The following is a 23073-nucleotide window of genomic DNA, read 5'->3' on the forward strand; positions in this document are numbered from 1 at the left end:
TGCCAGGTGTGATATCTCTCCTAAACAGCTGGGGTTAATGTCCCTATCCACCCAGTAGTGTGATCTCTCTCCTAAACAGCTGGGGTTAATGTCCCTATCCACCCAGTAAGGTGTGATATCTCTCCTAACACGGAAGTCTAGGGGTTCCAATGTATCCCTCACTAGCTCACCCAGTAAGGTGTGATATCTCTCCTAAACAGCGGGGGTTAATGTCCCTATCCACCCAGTAAGGTGTGATATCTCTCCTAAACAGCGGGGTTAATGTCCCTATACCCAGTAAGGTGTGATATCTCTCCTAAACAGCTGGGGTTAATGTTCCTATCCACCAGTAAGGTGTGATATCTCTCCTAAACAGCTGGGGTTAATGTCCCTATCACCCAGTAAGGTGTGATATCTCTCCTAAACAGCTGGGGTTAATGTCCCTATTCACCCAGTAAGGTGTGATATCTCTCCTAAACAGCTGGGGTTAATGTCCCTATCCACCCAGTAAGGTGTGATATCTCTCCTAAACAGCTGGGTTAATGTCCCTATCCACCCAGTAAGGTGTGATATCTCCTAAACAGCTGGGGTTAATGTCCTATCCACCCCAGTAAGTGTGATATCTCCTAAACAGCTGGGTTAATGTCCCTATCCACCCAGAAGGTGTGATATCTCTCCTAAACAGCTGGGTTAATGTCCCTATCCACCCAGTAAGGTGTGATATCTCCTAAACAGCTGGGTTAATGTCCCTATCCACCCAGTAGGGTGATCTCTCCTAAACAGCTGGGGTTAATGTCCCTATCCACCCAGTAAGGTGTGATATCTCTCCTAAACAGCTGGGGTTAATGTCCTATCCACCGTAAGGTGTGATATCTCCTAACAGCTGGGTTAATGTCCCTATCCACCCAGTAATGTGTGATTTATCTCTCCTAAACAGCTGGGGTTAATGTCCCTTCCACCCAGTAAGGTGTGATATCTCCTAAACAGCTGGGTTAATGTCCTATCCACCCAGTAAGGTGTGATATTCTCTCTAAACAGCTGGGTTAATGTCCCTATCCACCCAGTAAGGTGGATATCTCTCCTAACAGCTGGGGTTAATGTCCTATCCACCCAGTAAGTGTGATATCTCTCCTAAACAGCTGGGGTTAATGTCCCTATCCACCCAGTAAGGTGTGATATTCTCCTAAACGCCTGGGCGTTAATGTCCTATCCACCCATAAGGTGTGATATCTTCCCTAAACAGCGGGGTAATGTCCTATCCACCCAGTAAGGTTGATATCTCTCCTAAACAGCTGGGGTAATGTTCCTATCCACCCAGTAAGGTGTGATATCTCTCCTAAACAGCTGGGGTTAATGTCCCTATCCACCAGTAAGGTGTGATATCTCCTAAACAGCTGGGGTTAATGCCCTATCCACCCAGAAGGTGTGATATCTCTCCTAAACAGTGGGTTAATGTCCCTATCCACCCAGTAAGTGTGATATCTCCTAAACAGCTGGGGTTAATGTCCCTATCCACCCAGTAAGGTGTGATATCTCCCTAAACAGCTGGGGTTAATGTCCTATCCACCCAGTAAGGTGTGATCTCTCCTAAACAGCTGGGTTAATGTCCCTATTCCACCCAGTAAGGTGTGATATTCTCCTAAACAGCTGGGGGTTAATGTCCCTATCCACCCAGTAAGGTGTGATATCTCTCCTAAACAGCTGGGGTTAATGTCCTATCCACCCAGTAAGGTGTGATATCTCTCCTAAACAGCGGGGTTAATGTCCCTATCCACCCAGTAAGGTGTGATATCTCTCCTAAACAGCTGGGGTTAATGTCCCTATCCACCCAGTAAGGTGTGATATCTCTCCTAAACAGCCTTGAGGGGGTTTAAATGGGGGTTATTCCCTATCCACCCAGTAAGGTGTGATATCTCTCCTAAACAGCTGGGTTAATGTCCCTATCCACCCAGTAAGTGTGTATATCTCTCCTAAACAGCTGGGGTTAATGTCCCTATCCACCCAGTAAGGTGTGATATCTCTCTAAACAGCTGGGGTTAATGTCCCTACCACCCAGTAAGGTGTGATATCTCTCCTAAACAGCTGGGGTTAATGTCCCTATCCACCCAGTAAGGTGTGATATCTCTCTAAACAGCTGGGGTTAATGTCCCTATCCACCCAGTAAGGTGTGATATCTCTCCTAAAAGCTGGGTTAATGTCCCTATCCACCCGAGTGAAGTGTGATATCTCTCCTAAACAGCTGGGGTTAATGTCCCTATCCACCAGTAAGGTGTGATATCTCTCTAAACAGCTGGGTTAATGTCCTCATCACCCAGTAAGGTGTGATATCTCTCCTAAACAGCTGGGGTTAATGTCCTATACCCCATATAGGTGTGATATCTCTCCTAAACAGCTGGGGTTAATGTCCCTATCCACCCAGTAAGGTGTATATCTCTCCTAAACAGCTGGGGTTAATGTCCCTATCACCCAGTAAGGTGTGATATCTCCTAAACAGCTGGGGTTAATGTCCCATCCACCCAGTAAGGTGTGATATCTCTCCTAAACAGCGGGGTTAATGTCCCTATTACCCAGTAAGGTGTGATATCTCTCCTAAACAGCTGGGTTAATGTCCCTATCCACCCAGTAAGGTGTGATATCTCTCCTAACAGCTGGTTAATGTCCCTATCCACCCAGTAAGGTTTGATATCTCTCCTAAACAGCTGGGGTTAATCCCTACCACCCAGTAAGGTGTGATATCTCTCCTAAACAGCTGGGGTTAATGTCCCTATCCACCCAGTAAGGTGTTGATATCTCTCCTAAACAGCTGGGGTTAATGTCCCTATCCACCCAGTAAGGTGTGATATCTCTCCTAAACAGCGGGGGTTAATGTCCCTATCCACCAGTAAGGTGTGATATCTCTCCTAAACAGCTGGGTTAATGTCCCTATCCACCCAGTAAGGGTGATATCTCTCCTAAACAGCTGGGTTAATGTCCCTATCCACCCAGTAAGGTGTGATATCTCTCCTAAACAGCTGGGGTTAATGTCCCTATCCACCCAGTAAAGGTGTGATATCTCCCCTAAACAGCTGGGGTTAATGGTCCCTATCCACCCAGTAAGGTGTGGATATCTTCCAACAGCGGAACAGTCCAACAGCGGAACAGTCCAACAGCGGAACAGTCCAACAGCGGAACAGTCCAACACAAAATCATTATGCGACACACACGCCCGTAAGACAAATTTTTCTCCAATTGATATCGATCAGGATTTAGGTAAAGTTCTAGCCTGTTACATAAGCAGATCTCAAGTTAGGGGGGGTTGGCCCTTACTGAAGTGCCCCAGTAACTCATACGTACCCGAAGGTGGAGGCTCGGCTGCAGAGTTTGTCCACCTGGCGGCGCAGATCAGGGTCTAGCTCCTCCAGGGTGTTTGGATCAGGGCTGGGTCTCTCCTGGGGTCCCACGTACAGCACATCCACCGCTGGGCTGGGGAAGTCYACCTGAAGGAGGTCAGAGGTCATGGAATGGTAAAAGCATCCGCATACTAGGTTTGGTTTGTTCCTAGCAGAATTTGACTAGGCGAAGCAAATGTCTGTGCCTCGCATACYCCCTTAAAAATACATTCGGTTGAAAAATTTGAAGAAAGCAGTAATATATTACTGTTTGTCACGTTTTTGAGACGCCATAGCAACAACATAGGTAGAATCAATCTAAGCCAAATCAAGAAATCTGTCATARATGTGTACRTTTTTGCATCTAGCTAAGATGTTTAGTGMCGTGTTTCTCAAGTGAAAAAAATKTACATGAAAACTAGTCGTCTCTCATTGGACAACAAACACTTAATTGAAGAATCCCTACTCTTGACCAATAATCAACGAGTGGGGGGCGTAGACATCAGCTACAGAACTTCGGGTTCCTCAAGAAAAATTGTTGTGTGCTCGAACAGCCGGAAAAAAACATACTGAATACTGCTGAACACCCAAACTAACAATAACGTCACAAAATATTGTCATAATATATGCGCAAACTGTTTGGACGGTAAAGCTCTAGGTAAAAACACACTTATTAGGTCGCCACAGAAGAGGAAATATGTTTGCGAGGACCTTGGACCTGTTTGAATACTTAACAAATAAGCATCTTCCATTTTCTGTGAGGTAAAACAGATCTAACATGACCGAACAGGTGCTTGCTACCAATGGCTGAATCACTGATTGCTTTGAGGAAGCGTACATTTAAAACAGTGCCTGTACATTGCCAGAAGATTGGACTTTAATGGTAAAGGCCATTCCACTAATTCCAATTATTGGTTGTAAAATGTCACATTTATATGGGTATTCCCGTGTGTGTGTTGTGTGTGTGTGAGATGTGTATGAGTGGTGTTTGTGTATTTATTTATTTTAACTAGGCAAGTGGCTGTGGTGTGTTGTGTGTGTATATATAGAGTGGTGTGTGTGTGTGTAGAGTGGTGTTTGTATTTATTTATTTAACTAGGCAAGTGCTGTGTGTGTGTGTGTATAAATAGAGTGGTGTGTGTGTGTTGTGTGTGTGGTGTGTGTGTATAGGTGGTTTGGTGTATTTTTATTTCTAGGCAAGTAATGTGTGTGTGTGTGAGGTGGTGTGTGTAGGGTGTGGTGTGTAGGGGTGTAGAGTTGGTTGGTCACCTGCATATGATCCTCTCAGCCAGGTTCTCCTCCCGCTGCAGCAGAGGAAGCCTGAGGGACGTCCACAGACACAGCAGCTTGGTCCCACTCATCAGCACCCTGAAAAACACACCTAAGTATTAACATACATAGTCACACAACACCACTCTATACCACACACCCCCCTCTACACACACCCAACCACACCACTCTATTCTCCCCCCCCCACTCTATACCACCACACTACAAACACACACCACCCTACATTCTGAATCCCCAATAGGACAGCTATTACACACATTAACTCTTGAAACAGACCACAAGACTATGCCATACAACACAACAGACACACAGAAATTGCACAACCACACTACTAAAATGTATGTGGTTGTGCATTACCGTCGAAAGTCAAATAGGGGCAGGGAGACTTTGCCCAGCAGCTCTGGTCCTTTGCGTTGTTTGTTGGAGTCTGGGGARCCGCTGGCGTTCTGGTTCAGAACCCCGAAGAGAGAGAGAGTCAGCATGGACTCCAATGGAAGCAGGGCCACCGCCATTGGGAAGTTGATCCTGGAGAGAGAGAGAGGTCAGTTTGAGCAAAGCAAGGCSCAGCATCGCTKATCTTGATCACATAATGAGTAGTTATTTGTGGGAAGTAAGGTCATTTTTGTAGATCAGTGATCCTGCGCAGTCTGACTGCATATAGTTCCTCTCCAACACACAATAGCTTAAGTATGAATGTGCATCGTCTGTGATATATAATGGTAGTGTGTGTTTGAGCTGGTAAGAGGGTTCAACGATCACCTACTAAACTGACTATACCCTTAAGTTTCTTTGGATAAAAAAAAGTGTCTGTTATGTGGAATCTGTTATTATTACCAGTAATTGTATCCAGTGGTTGGCCAAATGATAYATGTATTACAAGGTAACAATCCTTTAAATGTTGTCATGTCTTATCAGTTTGTATTATTGTCCTGCTATGTTTGTGGTGTTGGTGACTGGGCCTGTGCAACAGATGCCAAGGAAATTTGACCCTAGTTGACATCTGACCCTAAATGRGAAACTCAAGATTGGTATAGGCACAAAATTCAATACTATAGATTAGATAAACACAATTATAGATTAGATCARCTATTATTGATTTGGTCATTTGCTTCATGATCATGTACACACAAAAACAGAATATACAATTAAATTCATATGGTTGTGTTATGTATAACGTCTTGTCTAACGGTATTGTATTTCTATGGGTAGAGGGCAGTAGTGACGTACAGTTCGTCCCATTTGATGTGGTAGAAGAAGCTCTTGTAGGTGCCGACCTTCTTGGACTGGATGGGCTTGAACAGGTTCCGGCCATTGTGTGTCAGAGCACACATCAGGTAGTACCTCTCATAGCTGCAAAAGAAGGGAGGAAGGAAAGAGAGTAAGGAAAAAAAGGAAGGAAATGAACTAATTATTCTGGAGTTAGAATCCATCTTCGTACAGAGAGAGAAAAAAAAAGGTGTTAAGTTGGCTCTGTGTATTTTCACAGTTCACATTTTTGATGAAAGACATTTTTGACATTATGAAAGACCTGACATTCCATAAGCTCCAATGAGAAAACCAGGCAGTGAACCATTTAGGATTCCAAAAKATTTTCTATTACTCAACGCCATCTGTCTTGTGCTTCAACACAGCACGGTGTGCATGCGTCCACTGTTGCTGGTGACATGATGCATCACTGTGCCTACAGATGGTGTGTGTGTGTGTGTGTCATAATACGCTAGCCACAACAGAGCAGAACAGTCAAACCTTAATGATGAGACGATTCCAGCCATGCCAAAACGTTGGAGTAACTGTTAGTTCAAGACTAAATATACGCATTTCTCGTCGTGTTACGGGATTAATATTTTCAGACTTCCATTGATATGGTGCTCAGAAAGGTTTTCCATGCCTCCTAAAAATGCACTATATATACACAAAAGTATGTGGCCACCCCTTTAAATTAGTGGATTCGGCTACTTCACCTACACCCGTTGCTGATAGGTGAATAAAATTGAGCACACAGCCATGCAATCTCCATAGACAAACATTGGCAGCAGAATGGCCTTACTGAAGAGCTCAGCGACTTTCAAATGTGGCACCGTCATAGGACGCCACCTTTCCAACAAGTCAGTTCGTCAAATTTCTGCCCTGCAAGAGCTGCCCCGGTCAACTGTAAGTGCTGTTATTGTGAAGTGGACACATCTAGGAGCAACAGTGGCTCAGCCGTGAAGTGGTAGGCCACACAAGCTCACAGAACGTCCTCGGTTGCAACAATCACTACAGAGTTCCAAACTGCCTCGAAGCAACGTCAGCACAAAAACTGTTCGTCGAGAGAGTGTGTCATGAAATGGGTTTCCATGGTCGAGCAGCTGCACATAAGTCTAAGATCATGCACAATGCCAAGCATCGGCTGGAGTGGTGTAAAGCTCGCCGCCACTGGACACTGGAGCAGTGAAAACACGTTGTCTGGAGTGATGAATCACGCTTCACCATCTGGCAGTCTGACGGACGAATCTGGGTTTGGGGGATGCCAGGAGAACGCTACTTGCCCCAATGCATAGTGCCAACTGTAAAGTTTGGTGGAGGAGGAAAAATGGTCTGGGGCTGTTTCATGGTTCAGGCCCCTTAGTTCCAGCGAAGGGAAATCTTAACGYCACAGCATACAATGACATTCTAGATGATTTTGTACATCCAACATTGTGACAACAGTTTGGGGAAGGCCCTTTYCTGTTCAGCATGACAAACAGGTGTCCACTTTTGGTCATGTAGTGCAAGCTCTTGGACGATGCCCTATGGATGACGGGCAGAAGGAAATAGCCTGTTATTACCAGTGCCTCTCTTTTTTTAACCCTCGTGGACCAAGCACAAAGGCACAGGCGTCCCGGAACACATTTTCCATTGGCATTTTGGACCTGCCTCCCTCCCACCAAGCCTGGGTTGTGTTCATTAGGCATCAAACGGAAGAACAGTGACCGAAACTGTCAGGGACTGCCAGTGTTTTAAAACATTTTCCATTGTGTGCCATAATGAACACAASCCTTGATTGAGACAGTCAAAATGTGTCACTCCAAGTCTCCACTGTCGTGCAAGATTGTGTTCACTTAATGGAAAGGTTGGCTCAAGTCTGTTCCAGGAAGAAAGATGGATATAGATACAATAGAGCCGCGGAGGAATTGGATACTGTTGCGGAAAATGAGATGGGGGGAGAAACAAGAGGTGCAAGAGAGCAACGGTATCAGTTCTAGGGCCAAGTCCTTCTTAAAGGTGGAAACTATAGTTTCTAGTGTCTTCCTTAATGTAATTAAGTCCACTTCAAATGATACCACTTTTTTATATTGAACTAAAATATGTTCAAAAGAACTTGGCCAGGGAAATAAAGGTGTAATGCAAAAAGTGAAAGTTACACCAAATGACAGGCACTGACAAGTCCATTCAGAAATGGGCAAACAGAAAGTGATTATTAGGATGGGACTGGTCCGTAACCAGGAGTAAAGAATACATTTTTTTTTACTGGGGGTTTCTCTTTCTTGGCTCAGTTCATAACATAYGTTCCTGGGTGTGCAACTGTGCACATCTGCAACAACAACAACAGAAGAGTCCCTGTCCAATTATCGAGCAACAGCACCTAGCAGACATTCCAGCCTCACGCAACATTCACCAGAGTAATGAAACTTGACTCAGAGCCTCAAGACTCAACTTTGACTTGAGAAATGATCTGGCCATGTTTTCTAATGCTCTGTCTCTCATTTTGTGGCACAGAGTCTACGTGGATTACTCTACACACAGTCAGAGACCGTAGCATCGCCCTTGCAAAAAAAACTGCAACAGTTTGGCTAGTGAAACGCACACTCGGCACTCTGATTGTACCATCAAACTGACAAACAACAGGTCGGGTGGTGAGCTAGCGTACAAATTGCTGATTTGCTGTACCGCTATAGGGTGCAGCACAAACATCAAATTATAGGAAGAGAAGATTATTTATTATGGAAAACATGCAGCTCCAAAAATTGTTTGGTGATCAAGAATATTTTGCAAGCTCATCAGCAATGGGGCAACAATTACTAGCATAGGCCTACTGGTATGTAACAATTGCATGACATGTTTAATTTAGTTATGAATTTTGCATTTGGAATTTGTTTAAAATGAATTATTACGGTGGTGAGGACGCACCATAGGCGTGGCTCATCACTTGCACTCTCCAAACTCCCGTCAGTGGAGTTTCTCTTGTTGAAATGTTTGCTGTTGTTTTCACATGTTTAAATGAATAGGCCCTATGTGGTACATCTCCATTCCATCTAATACTACTATAATTGCGAGCATTTCATCATTCCATCCCCGTACCTTTCCTTGCAACACGTAGACATTTGTTTCATGTTTGATAGGCTTACGATACATTTTCATTTAGCCAACCATTTCTTACCCTCTGAGTGGCGCCATGTTTATTGTGCACATGCACGTTAACAAAACTCATGATGTAGAAGTTCTGTGTATTTATTTTTATTCAATGTATGGTTTCCTTTGTTCATATTTCCCGGGTTATGTCAGAGTTCCGTGTGTCTGTGTCCTATGTCTCTGTCATTCTGGTTGTGCGCAATAGGAACGTGTGCACCCCAGTGCGCATAGAAATTGGCTACGTGGCCTGAGCTCCAGGCTTTGGAGTCAGAACGTTGAATAAGATAAAATTGTTCCATGTATGCATGTGTTGAAATCTCATTAATAATAATTAAGTCTGATTAAGACAAATGTACGTGCAAATAAAGTTTTACATTGTAGAACCAGTTGTTTGGTTGCAATTGCCAATTGTATGGTCCTGGAGGCCTACCTTTTAGACCGCCTGTTAGACAGATTCCATTTGGTTTCTCAAGGGGAGGCCGTACAGTCTTGCCCTCTACCGGTGTCCATTCAGATAGGACAGGTTAAAAGGATTCTCRGGTACATTTGTTTACATTTTAGCAAGTAGTCAAAGTACCGGAGCATGTCTTTAAGTCTGATACAGAGGCTATTTCTTATGGGCTATTGCCTGTGTACAGTGCCTTCAGAAAGAATTCAGACCCCTTGACTTTTTCCATATTTTGTTACGTTACAGCCTTATTCTAAAAATTATTTAAAAAAWWTATTTTTTATTATCAAATCTAAGCACAATAACCCATAATGGCAAAGCAAAAACTGGTTGTTAGAAATGTTTGCAAATTCATACAAAATAAAAACAGAAATAGTTTATTTACATAAGTATTCAGACCCTTTGCTATGAGACTCGAAATTGAGCTCAGGTGCATCCTGTTTCCATTGATCATTCTTGAGATGTTTYTACAAYTTGMWTRGAGTCCACCTGTGGTAAATTCAATTGATTGGACATGATTTGGAAAGGCACACACCTSTCTATATAAGGTCTCACAGTTGACAGTACATGTCAGAGCAAAAACCAAGCTAAGAGGTCGAAGGAATTGTCCATAGAGTTCAGAGATGGGATTGTGTCGAAGCACAGATCTGGGGAAGGGTMCCAAAACATGTCTGCAGCATTGAAGGGCCCCAAAAACACAGTAGTCTCCATCATTCTTAAATGGGAGAAGTTTGGAACCACCAAGAGACTCTTCCCAGAGCTGGCCCTCCGGCCAAACTGAGCAATCGGGGGAGAAAGGCCTTGGTCAGGGAGGTGACCAAGAACCCAATGGTCAATCTGACAGAGCTCCAGATTTCCTCTGTGGAGATGGGAGAACCTTCCAGAAGGACAACCATCTCCGCAGCACTCCACCAATCAGGCCTTTCTGKTAGAGTGGCCAGACGGAAGCCACTCCTCTGTAAAAGGCACATAACAGCCAGCTTGGAGTTGACCAAAAGGCACTTGAAGGACTCTCAGACCATGAGAAACAAGATTTTCTGGTTTGATGAAACCAAGATTGAACTCTGTGGCCTGAATGTCAAGCATCACGTCTGGAGGAAACCTGGCACCAAACCTACGGTGAAGCATGGTGGTGGCAGCATCATGCTGTGGGGATGTTTTTCAGGGACTGGGAGACTCGTCAGGATCGAGGGAAAGATGAACAGAGCAAAGTACAGAGAGATCCTTGATGAAAACCTGCTCCAGAGCACTCAGGGCGTCAAACTGGTGCAAAGGTTCACCTTCCAACATGACAACGACCCTAAGCACAGAGCCAGGACTGGCTTTGGGACAAGTGGCACAGCCAGAGCCCGGACCTGAACCCGATCTAACATCTTTGAAGAGACTTGGAAAATAGCTATGCAGCGACACTCCCCATCTAACCTGAAATATTTGATTTGACAGTATCGGTAGAGAAGAATGGGAGAAACTCCCCAAATACAGGTGTGCCAAGCTTGGGGCGTCACACCCAAGAAGACTCGAGGCTGTAATCGCTGCCAAAGGTGCTTCAACAAAGTACAGAGTAAAGGGTCTGAATACTTATGTAAATGTAATATTTCCRTTTTGCAAAAATGTCWAAAAAACTTTTTTCTTTGTCATTATGAGGTATTGTGTATAGATTGCTAACTTTTTTTTCTCATCAATTTTAGAATAAGGATGTAGCGTAACAATTTTGAAAAAGTCAAGGGGTCTGAATACTTTCTTGAATACACTGTATATTTGGTAAATGCACTGGTATATTTTGGATGATATGGTGCTTTCACCATTGGATCACCAAGACCTGTAAATAAGTCTACACTCGGAACACGTCAACCTGCTGATGTCATGTCCTTACGACTGCTACATGGTCCCCATTTTACAATTACATCATCAAAATGTGTTGTAGACAAAATAATGAAAAGGGCTATCTGGTAGTCTCAATGAACAGACACAGATTTGTAGTTGAACAAGTCGTTGCATGGATATTTTTTTTTTTAGTTGACTTGAGACTTTACTTGCTCTTAGAATGCACGACTTGGACTTGACACTAGTCTTGACCCGTTCTACTTGGGACTCGACTTGAGACTCGGACCTTGCGACTTGCTTCTGACTAGARTAATAGTGACTTGGTCCTACCTCTGACATTCGCTAACAAACCTGGTTGAGGATAAATAAGACAGATGTGTAGCATAGCATCCAAACTTTGTAAAGTGCCATATTGTATTTAGTTAATTATTGGACTGCTAGGTGAGTATGGGGCATAGGTGGGAGGGATCTTTCCTGTTTATTTTTATTATTACCAAACCATCCCCAAAAAGTAGCTAGTAGCAAAACAATGTGTTAGTAAACCACTAGCTAGCTGCACTACCATGCCAAGCCAATAGGTGGTGCCTGGTACACTCACCTGCTGACCCAAGCGGCAGGGATGCCATGCATGGCGAACAGGGTGAACTGCAGGTGGTCAGTGGTGCCCAAGGCCTCCTTACAGCTACACCCCTCCACAGGAGACTCCCCCTCGGCATGCTGGGAGATGGATGAGGAGGGGTCAGGGGAGGAGCTAGAGGAGGCGGGGCAGAAGGAGCGCAGGTAGAGCTTGGCCAGGTCATAGACGGCATCCGTCAGAAAGCACATGCTCTCCTCTACGAGGCTGAGGTGACCTGGAGGAGTCAAAGGGTATGAAGAGGGTCATGTTAACGCAAACGATTTGAACGATTTTTGTTGATTTCTGTAAGCAGGAAGTTGCGCCACTGTGTGTGATGATATTCTGATCATAGTCTTGCCGAGCCAAACTTTTAATGTGTGAAAAATGTGACTGGTTGTTGTAGCACTCACCATTTGTCGAGCCACCTAAGGATTTGGAGCCCACCTGAGACAGAAACGTAAACAGATATGAATGATAGAATTCCAGTCCTGTCCTATGCCCATCTCTTCAGTTCAGAGAGCTGTTAGTTTAGTTTATTAGGATCCCCATTAGCAACAGCACATAYGGCAGCAACTTTTTATTTGTTCCATAAAACATACAAACACATGACAAAGTACAGAACTGTTAGAGACAAAATAAATAATAGAGTGATATTGGAAACAGAACAGAATTACTATTTACACGCTTCATATATACATGTTCTTATATACAGTAGAGTTAAATCAGATCTCTAGAGAGAGGAGAGGTGCTGTGACAATATCTTTTTAATACATTTTTTAAAGCTAAACTTTCTTTCCTCTGGTGGCAGAGCCTTCCACGATTACACGGCTCTATACATAACTGTGAYGCATTAAATCTGTTTTTGGTTTGGGTACTTTAAAGAAACCCATAGTGGCATGTCTGGTGGGGTATGTATGTCTGCTTGAAGTGTATGCAAATAGATTATACAAGTGGTTAGGCATTTTCTATGGGAGGCGCACAGTACTACATAGAGCTATGACTGCATCAAGTAACTGATGCAAGCAGTAGAATCAGATTTAAAAAATACACCTTATGGAACAGCAGGGTCTGTGAAGACACACACGCATACAAACGCTAGCACTCTACACACGTACATTGAAATAACGTTGCATGGTGGTATTATACATTTTGTATTGTAGATATGTAGTGGTGTAATAATGTTATATGATGAATATATATGATTATAATATTATCTTCACGAACCCCAGGAAGAGTAGCTGCTGCCATGGCAACAGCTAAATGGGGATCCCTAATAAACCCCAGGAAGAGTAGCTGCTGCCATGGCAACAGCTAAAGGGGATCCTTAATAAACCCCAGGAAGAGTAGCTGCTGCCATGGCAACAGCTAATGGGGATCCCTAATAAACCCCAGGAAGAGTACACAAATATTTCTTAAAAAGACTAGAAGAAAAGTAGTGAATTTCTCCTCAACTCTCAACCATGAAAGACTATCATGCATGTTGTTGATGTTAGTTATGTATGTACAGTTAAGGGCAAGGCATGCTGCTCTGTTTTGAGTCAGCTGCAGCTTTGCTAGGTCTTTGTTTTACCTGACCATATTACCGAACATTAATCGAGATCGGACAAGATCAGAGCCTGAACAACCAGTAAAGTTGATGTGTCAAAAACGCAGAACATCTTTTTATAACAGACATACCTCTCCCCAACTTTGTCAATATGACTTGACCATAATAACTGATCATCCAAAGTTACCGCTAGGAGTTCAGCTCCTTCAACCTGTTCAATGGTAACACATAAACAACTCCAGTTGAGRTTTAGGTCTAAGAGAATGCTTTGAACCAAATACAATGCTTTTGGTTTTAGATGCATTTAAGACCTGTTTATTGTTAATTACCCATTCTGACACTGACTAACGCCTTGCTAAGAGTCTCAGTGAGCTCACTGGCTGTAGGTGCTGATGTGTAGAGTGTGCAATCATCAGCATACATAGTCATTTTAGCTTCTTGCAAGACAAGTGGCAAATCATTTGTAAAATAGAGAAGAGTAACAGCCCAAGGCAACTGCCTTGAGGGACACCACACTGTAAATATCTGATGTTAGAGAAGCTTCCATTGAAGAGTAGAGAGTTCTATTGGACAAGTAACTCCCAAACCATGTGACGGCAGGTGACAAAGCCATAATGAGTTTAAAATTAAAAATAAAGAAAAATCAATAACTGGCTGTACTGAAATCTAACAATAAAGTTCCAAATAACRTTCTATTATCCAGTAATTTTATCCAATCAGTCATCTGAGTCAGTGCAGTACAAGTTGAGTGCACTTCCCTATATGCATGCTGAAAGTCAGTAGTTAACTTAGTTAAAATAGCATTGTATTTGTTCAACACTGTTCTCCATCAGTTTACTAAGAACAGTAAGCAAACTGATTGGATGGCTGTTAGAGCCAGCAAAGGGTGCTTTACTATATTCAGGTAGTGGAATTACTTTAGCTTCTTTCCACACCTGTGAACACACACACTCCCTTAGGCTTTGGTTAAAGACATGGAAAATAGGATGGCAATATAGTCTGCTACCATTCTCAATAGTTTCCCATCAAGGTTGTCTATACCTGGTGGCTTATCATTATTGATGGATAATAGTTTTTCCACCTCTTTTAAACTTGACCAAATTCAAAACAGCAATCCTTCTCTTTCATTATTAGATCTTCAATAGACAAATATGATGGTTCACTGTTGTCACTTCACTTCTCATTTTGTACACTTTACTAGGTGAAATAGTCATCGAAATGAATGGCTACATCAAAAGGTTKTGTTAGTCGGTGCCCGGTTGTAGAGACATGATCAACCCATAGAGACATACATTGATATATATTCATATGATGTTTATGCATCATTGAACGTACCTCTGGCGAGCGAGTCCTGGGGAGGTTGACTGAGCGCTTGACTTTCTTGACTGCCTCCGTGATGGCCTGGGTCTCTACCTCATCCAGGGCACAGCACAGGTTCTTCACCATCTGAACCACCCCATCCACAGTCTTATACTGGGTACTCTGTAGTGGAACAAAGTCTTTGTTTAGAGTGTGTGTGAGAGAAATCTCTATTGAGTTACTCAACAATGCAAGTGACACTTGAAACAGCACATTTCTTCCAGGAATCTATAGGCCTTTCGCAATTGTGTGTGAACTATCCAAGCAATGCACAACCCCCATTCAACGCCTGATAGCAATTCTGCACCACAACCCCACCATACATGTTTAAGGCCTTCAATGCACCATCAAAGAGGTGAATTAACTTAATACATTACCTCATTCTGCAGGCAGATGTTGACTTGATTGTGATAGCCTTCCAGATAGTCGGCCAGGCCTTGTCTGGGGGGGGGGGGGGGAACCGGAATCAACAGATATTATTGGGAATTCCAGATGGCCTTATTTGGCTCCAGACAACGGTGAAGATGATGCGATAAGAAGCAGGAAAGAAAGTTTCCTACCTGGTGACCTTTTCCTTAAACAGCCTCTCCACTTGGCTCAGGTGCCTCTCCAAGTCCACCGGAGAGGAGTCATCTTCCGCCTGCATGCACACAAAGCATGAAACAATGAGATCTCACTGTGCTCTCACTCCAGTCTCACTAGGTTCTCAATGGCTGCAGTCCAAACACGTTATTTTTACCCCCTCAGCCCTCACGCTAGCCACTTTCCCTTGGGGGAATCCCCGTTGTAACCGGATGGAGTTTGATTGCCATCTTAAATGGAGGTCCAATTCAATAACGTAGCCACCCTCGGGCCTCGATTTAGCTCAAGGGAGCAAGTGAAGAACTCTGATCACTTGTGCGGTTGACATGACCCATAATTCAACACAAACTGTAGTCACGTGTCATACACCGGTGGCGGCAAAGTGTCATATTTAATCAACACAGCTGCGTTTTCGGCTAGACAAAATGACACGAGCTTACTAAAAAATATATATAAATGAATTTAGCATTGGCAAATTGGCTTAGTCTTGAGTGAGGAGCCTATAAAAACGTAGCTAGCTTCATTAACATATTTTTGGCAATTCTGAAATGTATTGGAGTAAAATGACCAAACTATAAAACTAGCTGGCCAGCTGTGGGTAACTAGCAAGCTACCTGACAGGAGTTCTAGCTAGCTACGTTAGCTTACTAGGTACATTAATAGCTTTAGGTTGGTTGTTTTTAGTCTGCCCGTCGGCCTCTCTCCGCAAGTCTGCCCGTCGGCAAGTCTGCCCGTCGGCCTCTCTCCGCAAGTCTGCCCGTCGGCCTCTCTCCGCAAGTCTGCCCGTCGGCCTCTCTCCGCAAGTCTGCCCGTCGGCCTCTCTCCGCAAGTCTGCCCGTCGGCCTCTCTCCGCAAGTCTGCCCGTCGGCCTCTCTCCGCAAGTCTGCCCGTCGGCCTCTCTCCGCAAGTCTGCCCGTCGGCCTCTCTCTACAAGTCTGCCCGTCGGCCTCTCTGTGAGTCTGAAGGTTTGTCTTTCTGGACGTCTGTCTGTTTCATTGACCTTCCTCCAGGCCTCTGACCTCTAGCTGGTCTTTCTTTGTGACAAACACAGACACACCAAAGTGATACGTCGCTGATTGATTGGTTCGTGTCTTACCGATCGTGCCAGATCCCTTCTCATGGTGCTCTGGGAGAGCAGCTGGAGCTTGATCTCTGCCTCCCACTTCCTGCAGTTCTGTACATACACGTGGCTGCCCAGGCTGTGTTTACTATGGAGAGGACACAGGACCATAGGAGTGGGGGTCAAAGGTGAATATGATATCATGGTCATGTTCATTAGGCACCAATCGGAAGAAAACATCAGGGACTACCTTGGTCCAAAAAGAAACGCTCATGTTCTTTTCCCTTTCAATACGTTTTAAAATGTTTCCTGTTGCCTGCCCAAATGAACAACACCCGGCAGTAATATCCTTATGCTCAAAGAATTGTGAGGCACGGGCCCAGTTCCATTTTAGCCTTTAGGCCCTAGCCCTTACCACCTCTCCTTTTGATATTTATAGATCTCAAAGGATGGAATGATGTCAGCAAAATGATGGTGGATCCACCTAGACATCCTATAGGCTATGGTGGGACTTCCAGCATCTTGTTTAAACTTAGCCAGTGGCTAAGCACAATGGTGTTCAATGGTGAGGACCTAGACCAAATGGAACTAGGCCATGGTCACTGACTTATCGGTTCAGGGCAGTGGTGTATACGAGGACATTAAACCAAAGTTTAACATAGATCTAGGGCTATGACGGTCATAGATTTTTGGATGACAATAATTGCCTACCCCCCCACCCCAAAAAATGTATCTCCTCCAATCCTGACTGCATGTGCTGCCATCGAAATATCATTCTATTTTTAGGTGTGCTGCTGCATTGTAGGGGGCGTTGCATAGGTCAGTGGTTCCCAAACTGTGGGGCGCGCCCTCTAGGTGGAGGGGTTGGCGGGGGTGAGCGGCCATCATGTCTTCAGTCAGCTGCTTGTTCCATCAACAAAAACGGTTCCGGTTATTTCATTTTCTTGACCCATAACCGTCAGTTACACGGTTATACGGTAATTGTGCCAGCACTATTTAAAACTAAACACTTAACACCCACTTAAAAGTTAAAGAGTTCCCATGAATCTAAAGAGTGAGAGGGGGACCTGACTTGAGATGCTATGTTTAGCGGGGGCAGGGAGCAATGGAAACATCGGCTGAGTCTAATTCCAGCACCTTCTGAGGGCTTGCCAAGACCAGACAAGGCTGGGAGACTATAGATAAACACACACACTGGGGAATTTGTAGCGAGACACAAAGCRAAAAAAATGTGTGCACGTATAAGTATACATACAATGTGCCTAATAAGTCTTTAAAAAGGGAGACCTGCTATTGCTCAACCCCTCCGTTGTTTATTAGTAAAAGCATCCAATGCAAAATGGCCAAAAGGAAACATTTTCCTAACACAATTAAAAGACAAATAGCTCCCTGCTTGTGGAATGTTGGCAGTGATCTTATTGATATCCTTTTTTTATCTGACTCCTCTCTCTCTGCCAGGGGACATTGAGGCAGGATTGTGGGAAACGCAGGGGTCAGTGGGGTTTCTGAGTATGTACAGGACTCACTTTTGCAGCACCTCCTCCTGGCCGCAGACCTTGAGGACGTAGCTGCCGATGTCCACCTGGTTGAGGTCGTCATGAACCCAACATAGGGCCTGCATGATGAGGAGTTCCACAGGAGAACTCACTATGGGGTAGGAGGTCGTGGGTGGGAGAGAGASCGAGAGAGAGAAGGGCGAGAGAAAGAGGAAGGGTGGGAGGAGAGAGGGGGGGTGGTTAAAGCAAGCATAATTGCATACACAGTCCTGTAAAGTGCATCCTTCCTTTTTCCCTTCTTTGAAGTAATCACTGATTAGAYATGATTGGTGAGAGTCAGCCCTCCACCACAGGGCTTTCAACGGTCCACTCATTTGTAATCAGTGAACACAAGGGAGAAAGGAAGAATGCACATGTAAAGAATTTGAACAGGACCATAGGCTGCATCTCACACTACTAAGGGGCGCCAGGCATAAAGCAAGGTGGCCTTTGTCCATGTCTAGTCACAGGTAGGAGGGGAGAAGATTTTAATTAAAAGGAGGAGTTTAGATCTWGTGATCCACGCAATAAGTGAGGATTCCAAGTCCAAGAGGCTCAATGGAATTATGCCCGAAACGATCCAAAAGCCGTGGAGGGCCTCTCGGATGGATTATACTCGTACTTAACCTGGTCCCAGACCTGTATGTGCCGTCTTGCCAACTCCTATAGTCATGATAATGACCGTATAGGAGTTTGCAAGACATCATAAACAGATCTAGGACCAGGCTAATTCATATTCTATTACCAAATTCATTTCATATTCCCTTATTCAATAAAACCAGCTAACCTAATCCAGATCTCAAGATGCTACAGTACTCTGTTATTGGAAAAGACTCAGCATGTCAGCATGTCTCCTTCTAGGAAATATGTGTGTGTGTGTGTGTGTGTGTGAGAAACCTGACACACAACAGATCTGCCACTTCTGGGGGGGGTTACTGCCTTCTCCTCAGTTTGATGCCAACACACACACACACACACACACACACACAGAAATGTCCCCCCAGGACCCCGGGCTCTCCAGCAATAACAACCCCACACCCTACTGAGGAATGGACCGGATTAAGGCACCAATACTAGAGGGATTCAGAGCGTGTTTTGATTGGTCATGCCTCGGTAGTGGGTGGGTGCTGTGAGGTGGCATTCTAGGGATCCTTGGGAGGCTAAAATCGTCAACGACCGAAGAGGGGGGCCTTTTGGTAGCCTGTTCCCAGATCTGCTGGTGCTGCCTTGCATTTCGGAGGGTGTGTGTTGAAAAAAAAAGACCTTGTGTGTGTCTCTGCAAACTCATACATTGTGCTGGAATGTTTGAGACTTGCGAGGTCACACACGCACACCAACATGGGTGTTAGAGGATTGGTCTGGTCTAAAGCAGGATTGGTGTCTGTGATTACAATACTAGTCTAGCAACACAGCAGGATGCTAGGAAAAAGGAGAACATAACAAGTGAGAGAAAGAACATACCAGAAGAGAGAGTATGATGGCCAGTACATTTCAGAGAACTGTTAAAAAGAGATGATTTGATTAGGGTGGCATCCAACACTCTCAAAGCCACAAGACATCCACCTCAGCCAGTTCCCAGAGTTTCCCCTCTCTCCCCACGCCAGGGTATCACTAACCTAAATCTTGCTGTTGGAGATTCTAGCCTAAGAAGTCATTTTCTCCCCGGTAACAGAAGCCAGCTCAGCTCTGATTGGTTGTTAAATACAGTAAGTGTCAGAGGAGAGCCGAGAAGCTGCAACAGTAGCAGTTGGGGAAAGAGTCGTCTGGGAATGGGTTTTTCCCCCCCGGTTTACATTTCCACGTGTCACATTTAGGAAGCTGGTAAAACGCTGGTGGAAGTGGAAGATAGGGGCCCGGCCTACCTGACGACAAAGAGAGGAACACCATAGATTAAAGCAGCAAGAGAGAGGGAAAGAAAACAAAAAACTTTTCAGCCTGCTCTCCTTCCCCCCCCGCACACCTCTCTCCTCCTAGAATAGAGAACTGAAGGCCATTGTTCCTGTGTGCCGATATATACACGACCTTGGCTTTTCCATTGTGGCCAATCAGGGGAATCTAAACACAACAAAGTGGGTAAGCACAATTGGGTAGGAAACCAGGAAGTGAACTGAGGAGCAGGTGGTGTGGCCAGCGAATCAGACCTGGCTGTACAGTACAGGGGAAGGAAGAGGCAGTGTGACCAGTTAGTRAGGTACAGAGAGAGACTGGGTCAGCAGGACTGGGCACGCACACACAACACGAAATAGCAAACTATACCCGTTTGTTTGGCACAGAGGGTTAAAAAAAAGGCAATTAGGACAGATGAAACACAGACATCATGTGAGGAAAGRGAGGGACGCCATTTGTGGCTTCACAGCTAGAGTCCTCAGTGGGGACAGACAGCGCCTAAGCTCATAACACAGTCAGTATTATCCACACACAAAAGGTTGGTGTTGATTCGCTGCCAGGGCCCAGGGAGTCCAGGACAGACTCCATCAGAGAACTTGGCCACAGTGTGCGGGCCAAGAGAGATCAGTGACTGGCTTTGGAGGGGTTGCCTCGGGGGTGGAGCTACAAACCTGGGGTAAGTCAATGACAACACACCCCCAGAGAGCGAACCAAAAGCCATTTGGATGAATGAGAAGATAATATAGAGAAGGCCTTATACAGTAACTACTGCAGGACAGGGGTATAGAGAAGGTAGGGACACGGGTATAGAGAAGGCCTTTTGGGCGACATAGGKACAGGGGTATAGAGAAGGCCTTTTGGGMGACATAGGGACAGGGGTACAGAGAAGGCCTTTTGGGCGACACAGGGACAAGGGTATAGAGAAGGCCATTGGGGCAGGGGCACAACATTTTATGTCAGGAGAGGGAATGTGGCATATTCCCACAACAAAACATATTTAAAAAAGATAATAAACTGTCTGTTCCGAATGCTGCTTCCTCCTTCAGACCTCTCATCCAGTGTTCTTATCTTCTATCTGAAGCTCAGTCTTAAAAAAGGAAATGCCTCGGATACAAATAGAAAAGTTAAATAAATTGGAGTTGGGTTATTGAAACCTGGAAGACCTCCATTCTAGAAAAGAAGAGGCCAATTGATGTCATTGCATATAGTAATAACCTACTTKTATGGGTATAAAGGTGTCTTACCACGAAGCCTGCACACTCAGRGTCGGGGACCACTGATCACCTATGTTTGGGTCAGGGTTGCAAAAAAACGTTCCTAAAATTCCCAGGTTTTCCAGAACTCCCACTTGGAGGATTCTGTTTCCCCTCCTGATTCCCGGGAACTCTATCGGGGTTTCTGGAAAACCTGGGAATTTCGAGAACATTTATGGGATTTAGCAATGCTAGTAGGTGTATTGTGTTATTGTCCTTACCATCGCAGGTGAAGGTGACAGGCTCCTGGGACTCGGAGATCTCRATGGACACCTTGACGCTGCAGCCATTGTCCCCGCCCCCGTCCCTCTGAGGGATGACTGCACTCAGCACGTACCCCGGGTTGGTGTGGAGGTCATCATGGGGGAACTTTGACCTCAGGCTGAAAACAAAGCCAGTATGTCATCTTTACCATTCATAAACTTCTCTTATTTGTATTTCCTTAAATTAGCTAATCTAGAAAATATACATCCATAAACTAGTAGATAATCCAATAATGATCCATTCTCCTACTTAACATCCCATAAAATGTTTTAACATGTTGCAGGTTAAGGATAAGTGCCTTGCTTAAGGACACATCAGCAGATTTTCACCATGTCGGCTCAGGTATTCGAACCAGCGACCTTTCGGTTCCTGGCCCAACGCGCAAACCACTAGGCTACCTGCCGCGCCTTTACTGCCCTGTACTTCCTTATGGGATCCAAAGAACTTCAAAAACTCTTCTGCTTTGCTAATATTTGTTGCACATCTGTGTTTATCGAATTAGCTTGGTGTGTGTTGTGTGTGTGTGTGGGTGTGGTGTGTGTGTGTGTGTGTGTTGTAGTGTAATGCAGGTGTTCATCATGTAAGAGTGATTCCCAGAGCACAGATATATCATCACTAGACAAATCATGACGGGCAAACGCATTACCAGCACACACACACACACACACGGTGGCTTACGTTGCTACATCTTCACAGAAGGCTACAACTTCTAGGTTCTGGGCTTCCTTCTCCTCCAGGGCGGTGTACAGTACTCTCCCAGGTCTCTTATTGTGCTGCGAGACAACGACACACAACATGGTGAACAAAACAGTAAACAACCAGAAAAACGGTGCATGGGCCAAAACACACACTTCAACCTCCATTGAGATAGTGTATAGGTTTACTGGTGTTCATTTCATATGGAATTAAATTGGTGTTCGGTTAGTCATGTATGTATTGTAAACAGATTAAAACACAAAAACTTGCAGTAAAGACAGGAAATACAAAATGAGCACCCCAATACTAAATTGGACCATCCCACAAATACATTTACACATTATACAAACTGACTGAAGCTCTATTCATTTAGTCTTGTGTATTTTTCCCAAAGTAATATAGGTGTTTAGGAGTGGTGTATGCTGACGGCTCAAATAACGAGACATTTTGATATATGAACGCATTGAATCCCATCGAGTGAATAAACATCAAGTCAGGAAGGGCAGAGACTGGGGCAAAAAGCTACACGCACACTAAAAGGATCCCCCTAGGAATTGAGTTCTGGGATTCCTTGATGTTTATTTATTTATTTAACCAGGTAGGCAAGTTGACCTGGCCAAGATAAAGCAAAGCAGTTCGACACATAGAACAGAGTTACACATAAAGTAAAACAAACATACAGTCAATAATACAGTAGAAAAATAAGTCTATATACAATGTGAGCAAAYGAGGTGAGATAAGGGAGGTAAAGGCATAAAAAGGCCATGGTGGTGATGTAAATACAATATAGCAAGTAAAAGACTAGAATGGTAGATTTGCAGTGGAAGAATGTGCAAAGTAGAAATAGAAATAATGGGGTGCAAAGGAGCTAAATAAATAAATAAATACAGTAGTGGAAGAGGTAGTTGTTTGGGCTAATTTATAGATGGGCTATGTACAGGTGCAGTAATCTGTGAGCTGCTCTGACAGCTTGTGCTTAAAGCTAGTGAGGGAGA

The 23073-nt window shown here is 44.4% G+C and overlaps 1 protein-coding gene across 1 annotated transcript in view; it reads right to left on the minus strand.

The window, feature by feature from the left end:
• The window catches only part of LOC111971957 (phosphatidylinositol 4-phosphate 3-kinase C2 domain-containing subunit alpha), a 70660-nt gene that overhangs the window by 24354 nt on the left and 23233 nt on the right, over positions 1-23073 (minus strand). Inside the window, exons 3-15 of the mRNA XM_023998751.1 lie at positions 22061-22155; positions 21340-21500; positions 17970-18090; positions 16480-16591; positions 15362-15441; positions 15179-15242; positions 14778-14924; positions 12307-12340; positions 11879-12131; positions 5865-5987; positions 4995-5162; positions 4625-4715; positions 3313-3464 (exon numbers count right to left, since the gene is read on the minus strand). Of these exons, the coding sequence (XP_023854519.1) occupies positions 3313-3464; positions 4625-4715; positions 4995-5162; positions 5865-5987; positions 11879-12131; positions 12307-12340; positions 14778-14924; positions 15179-15242; positions 15362-15441; positions 16480-16591; positions 17970-18090; positions 21340-21500; positions 22061-22155 (1601 nt within the window). The remainder of the gene's footprint in view (positions 1-3312; positions 3465-4624; positions 4716-4994; positions 5163-5864; positions 5988-11878; positions 12132-12306; positions 12341-14777; positions 14925-15178; positions 15243-15361; positions 15442-16479; positions 16592-17969; positions 18091-21339; positions 21501-22060; positions 22156-23073) is intronic.

This window comes from Salvelinus sp. IW2-2015, linkage group LG13, assembly GCF_002910315.2.
Source record: "Salvelinus sp. IW2-2015 linkage group LG13, ASM291031v2, whole genome shotgun sequence".
In the NCBI taxonomy this organism is placed as follows: Eukaryota; Metazoa; Chordata; class Actinopteri; order Salmoniformes; family Salmonidae; genus Salvelinus; species Salvelinus sp. IW2-2015.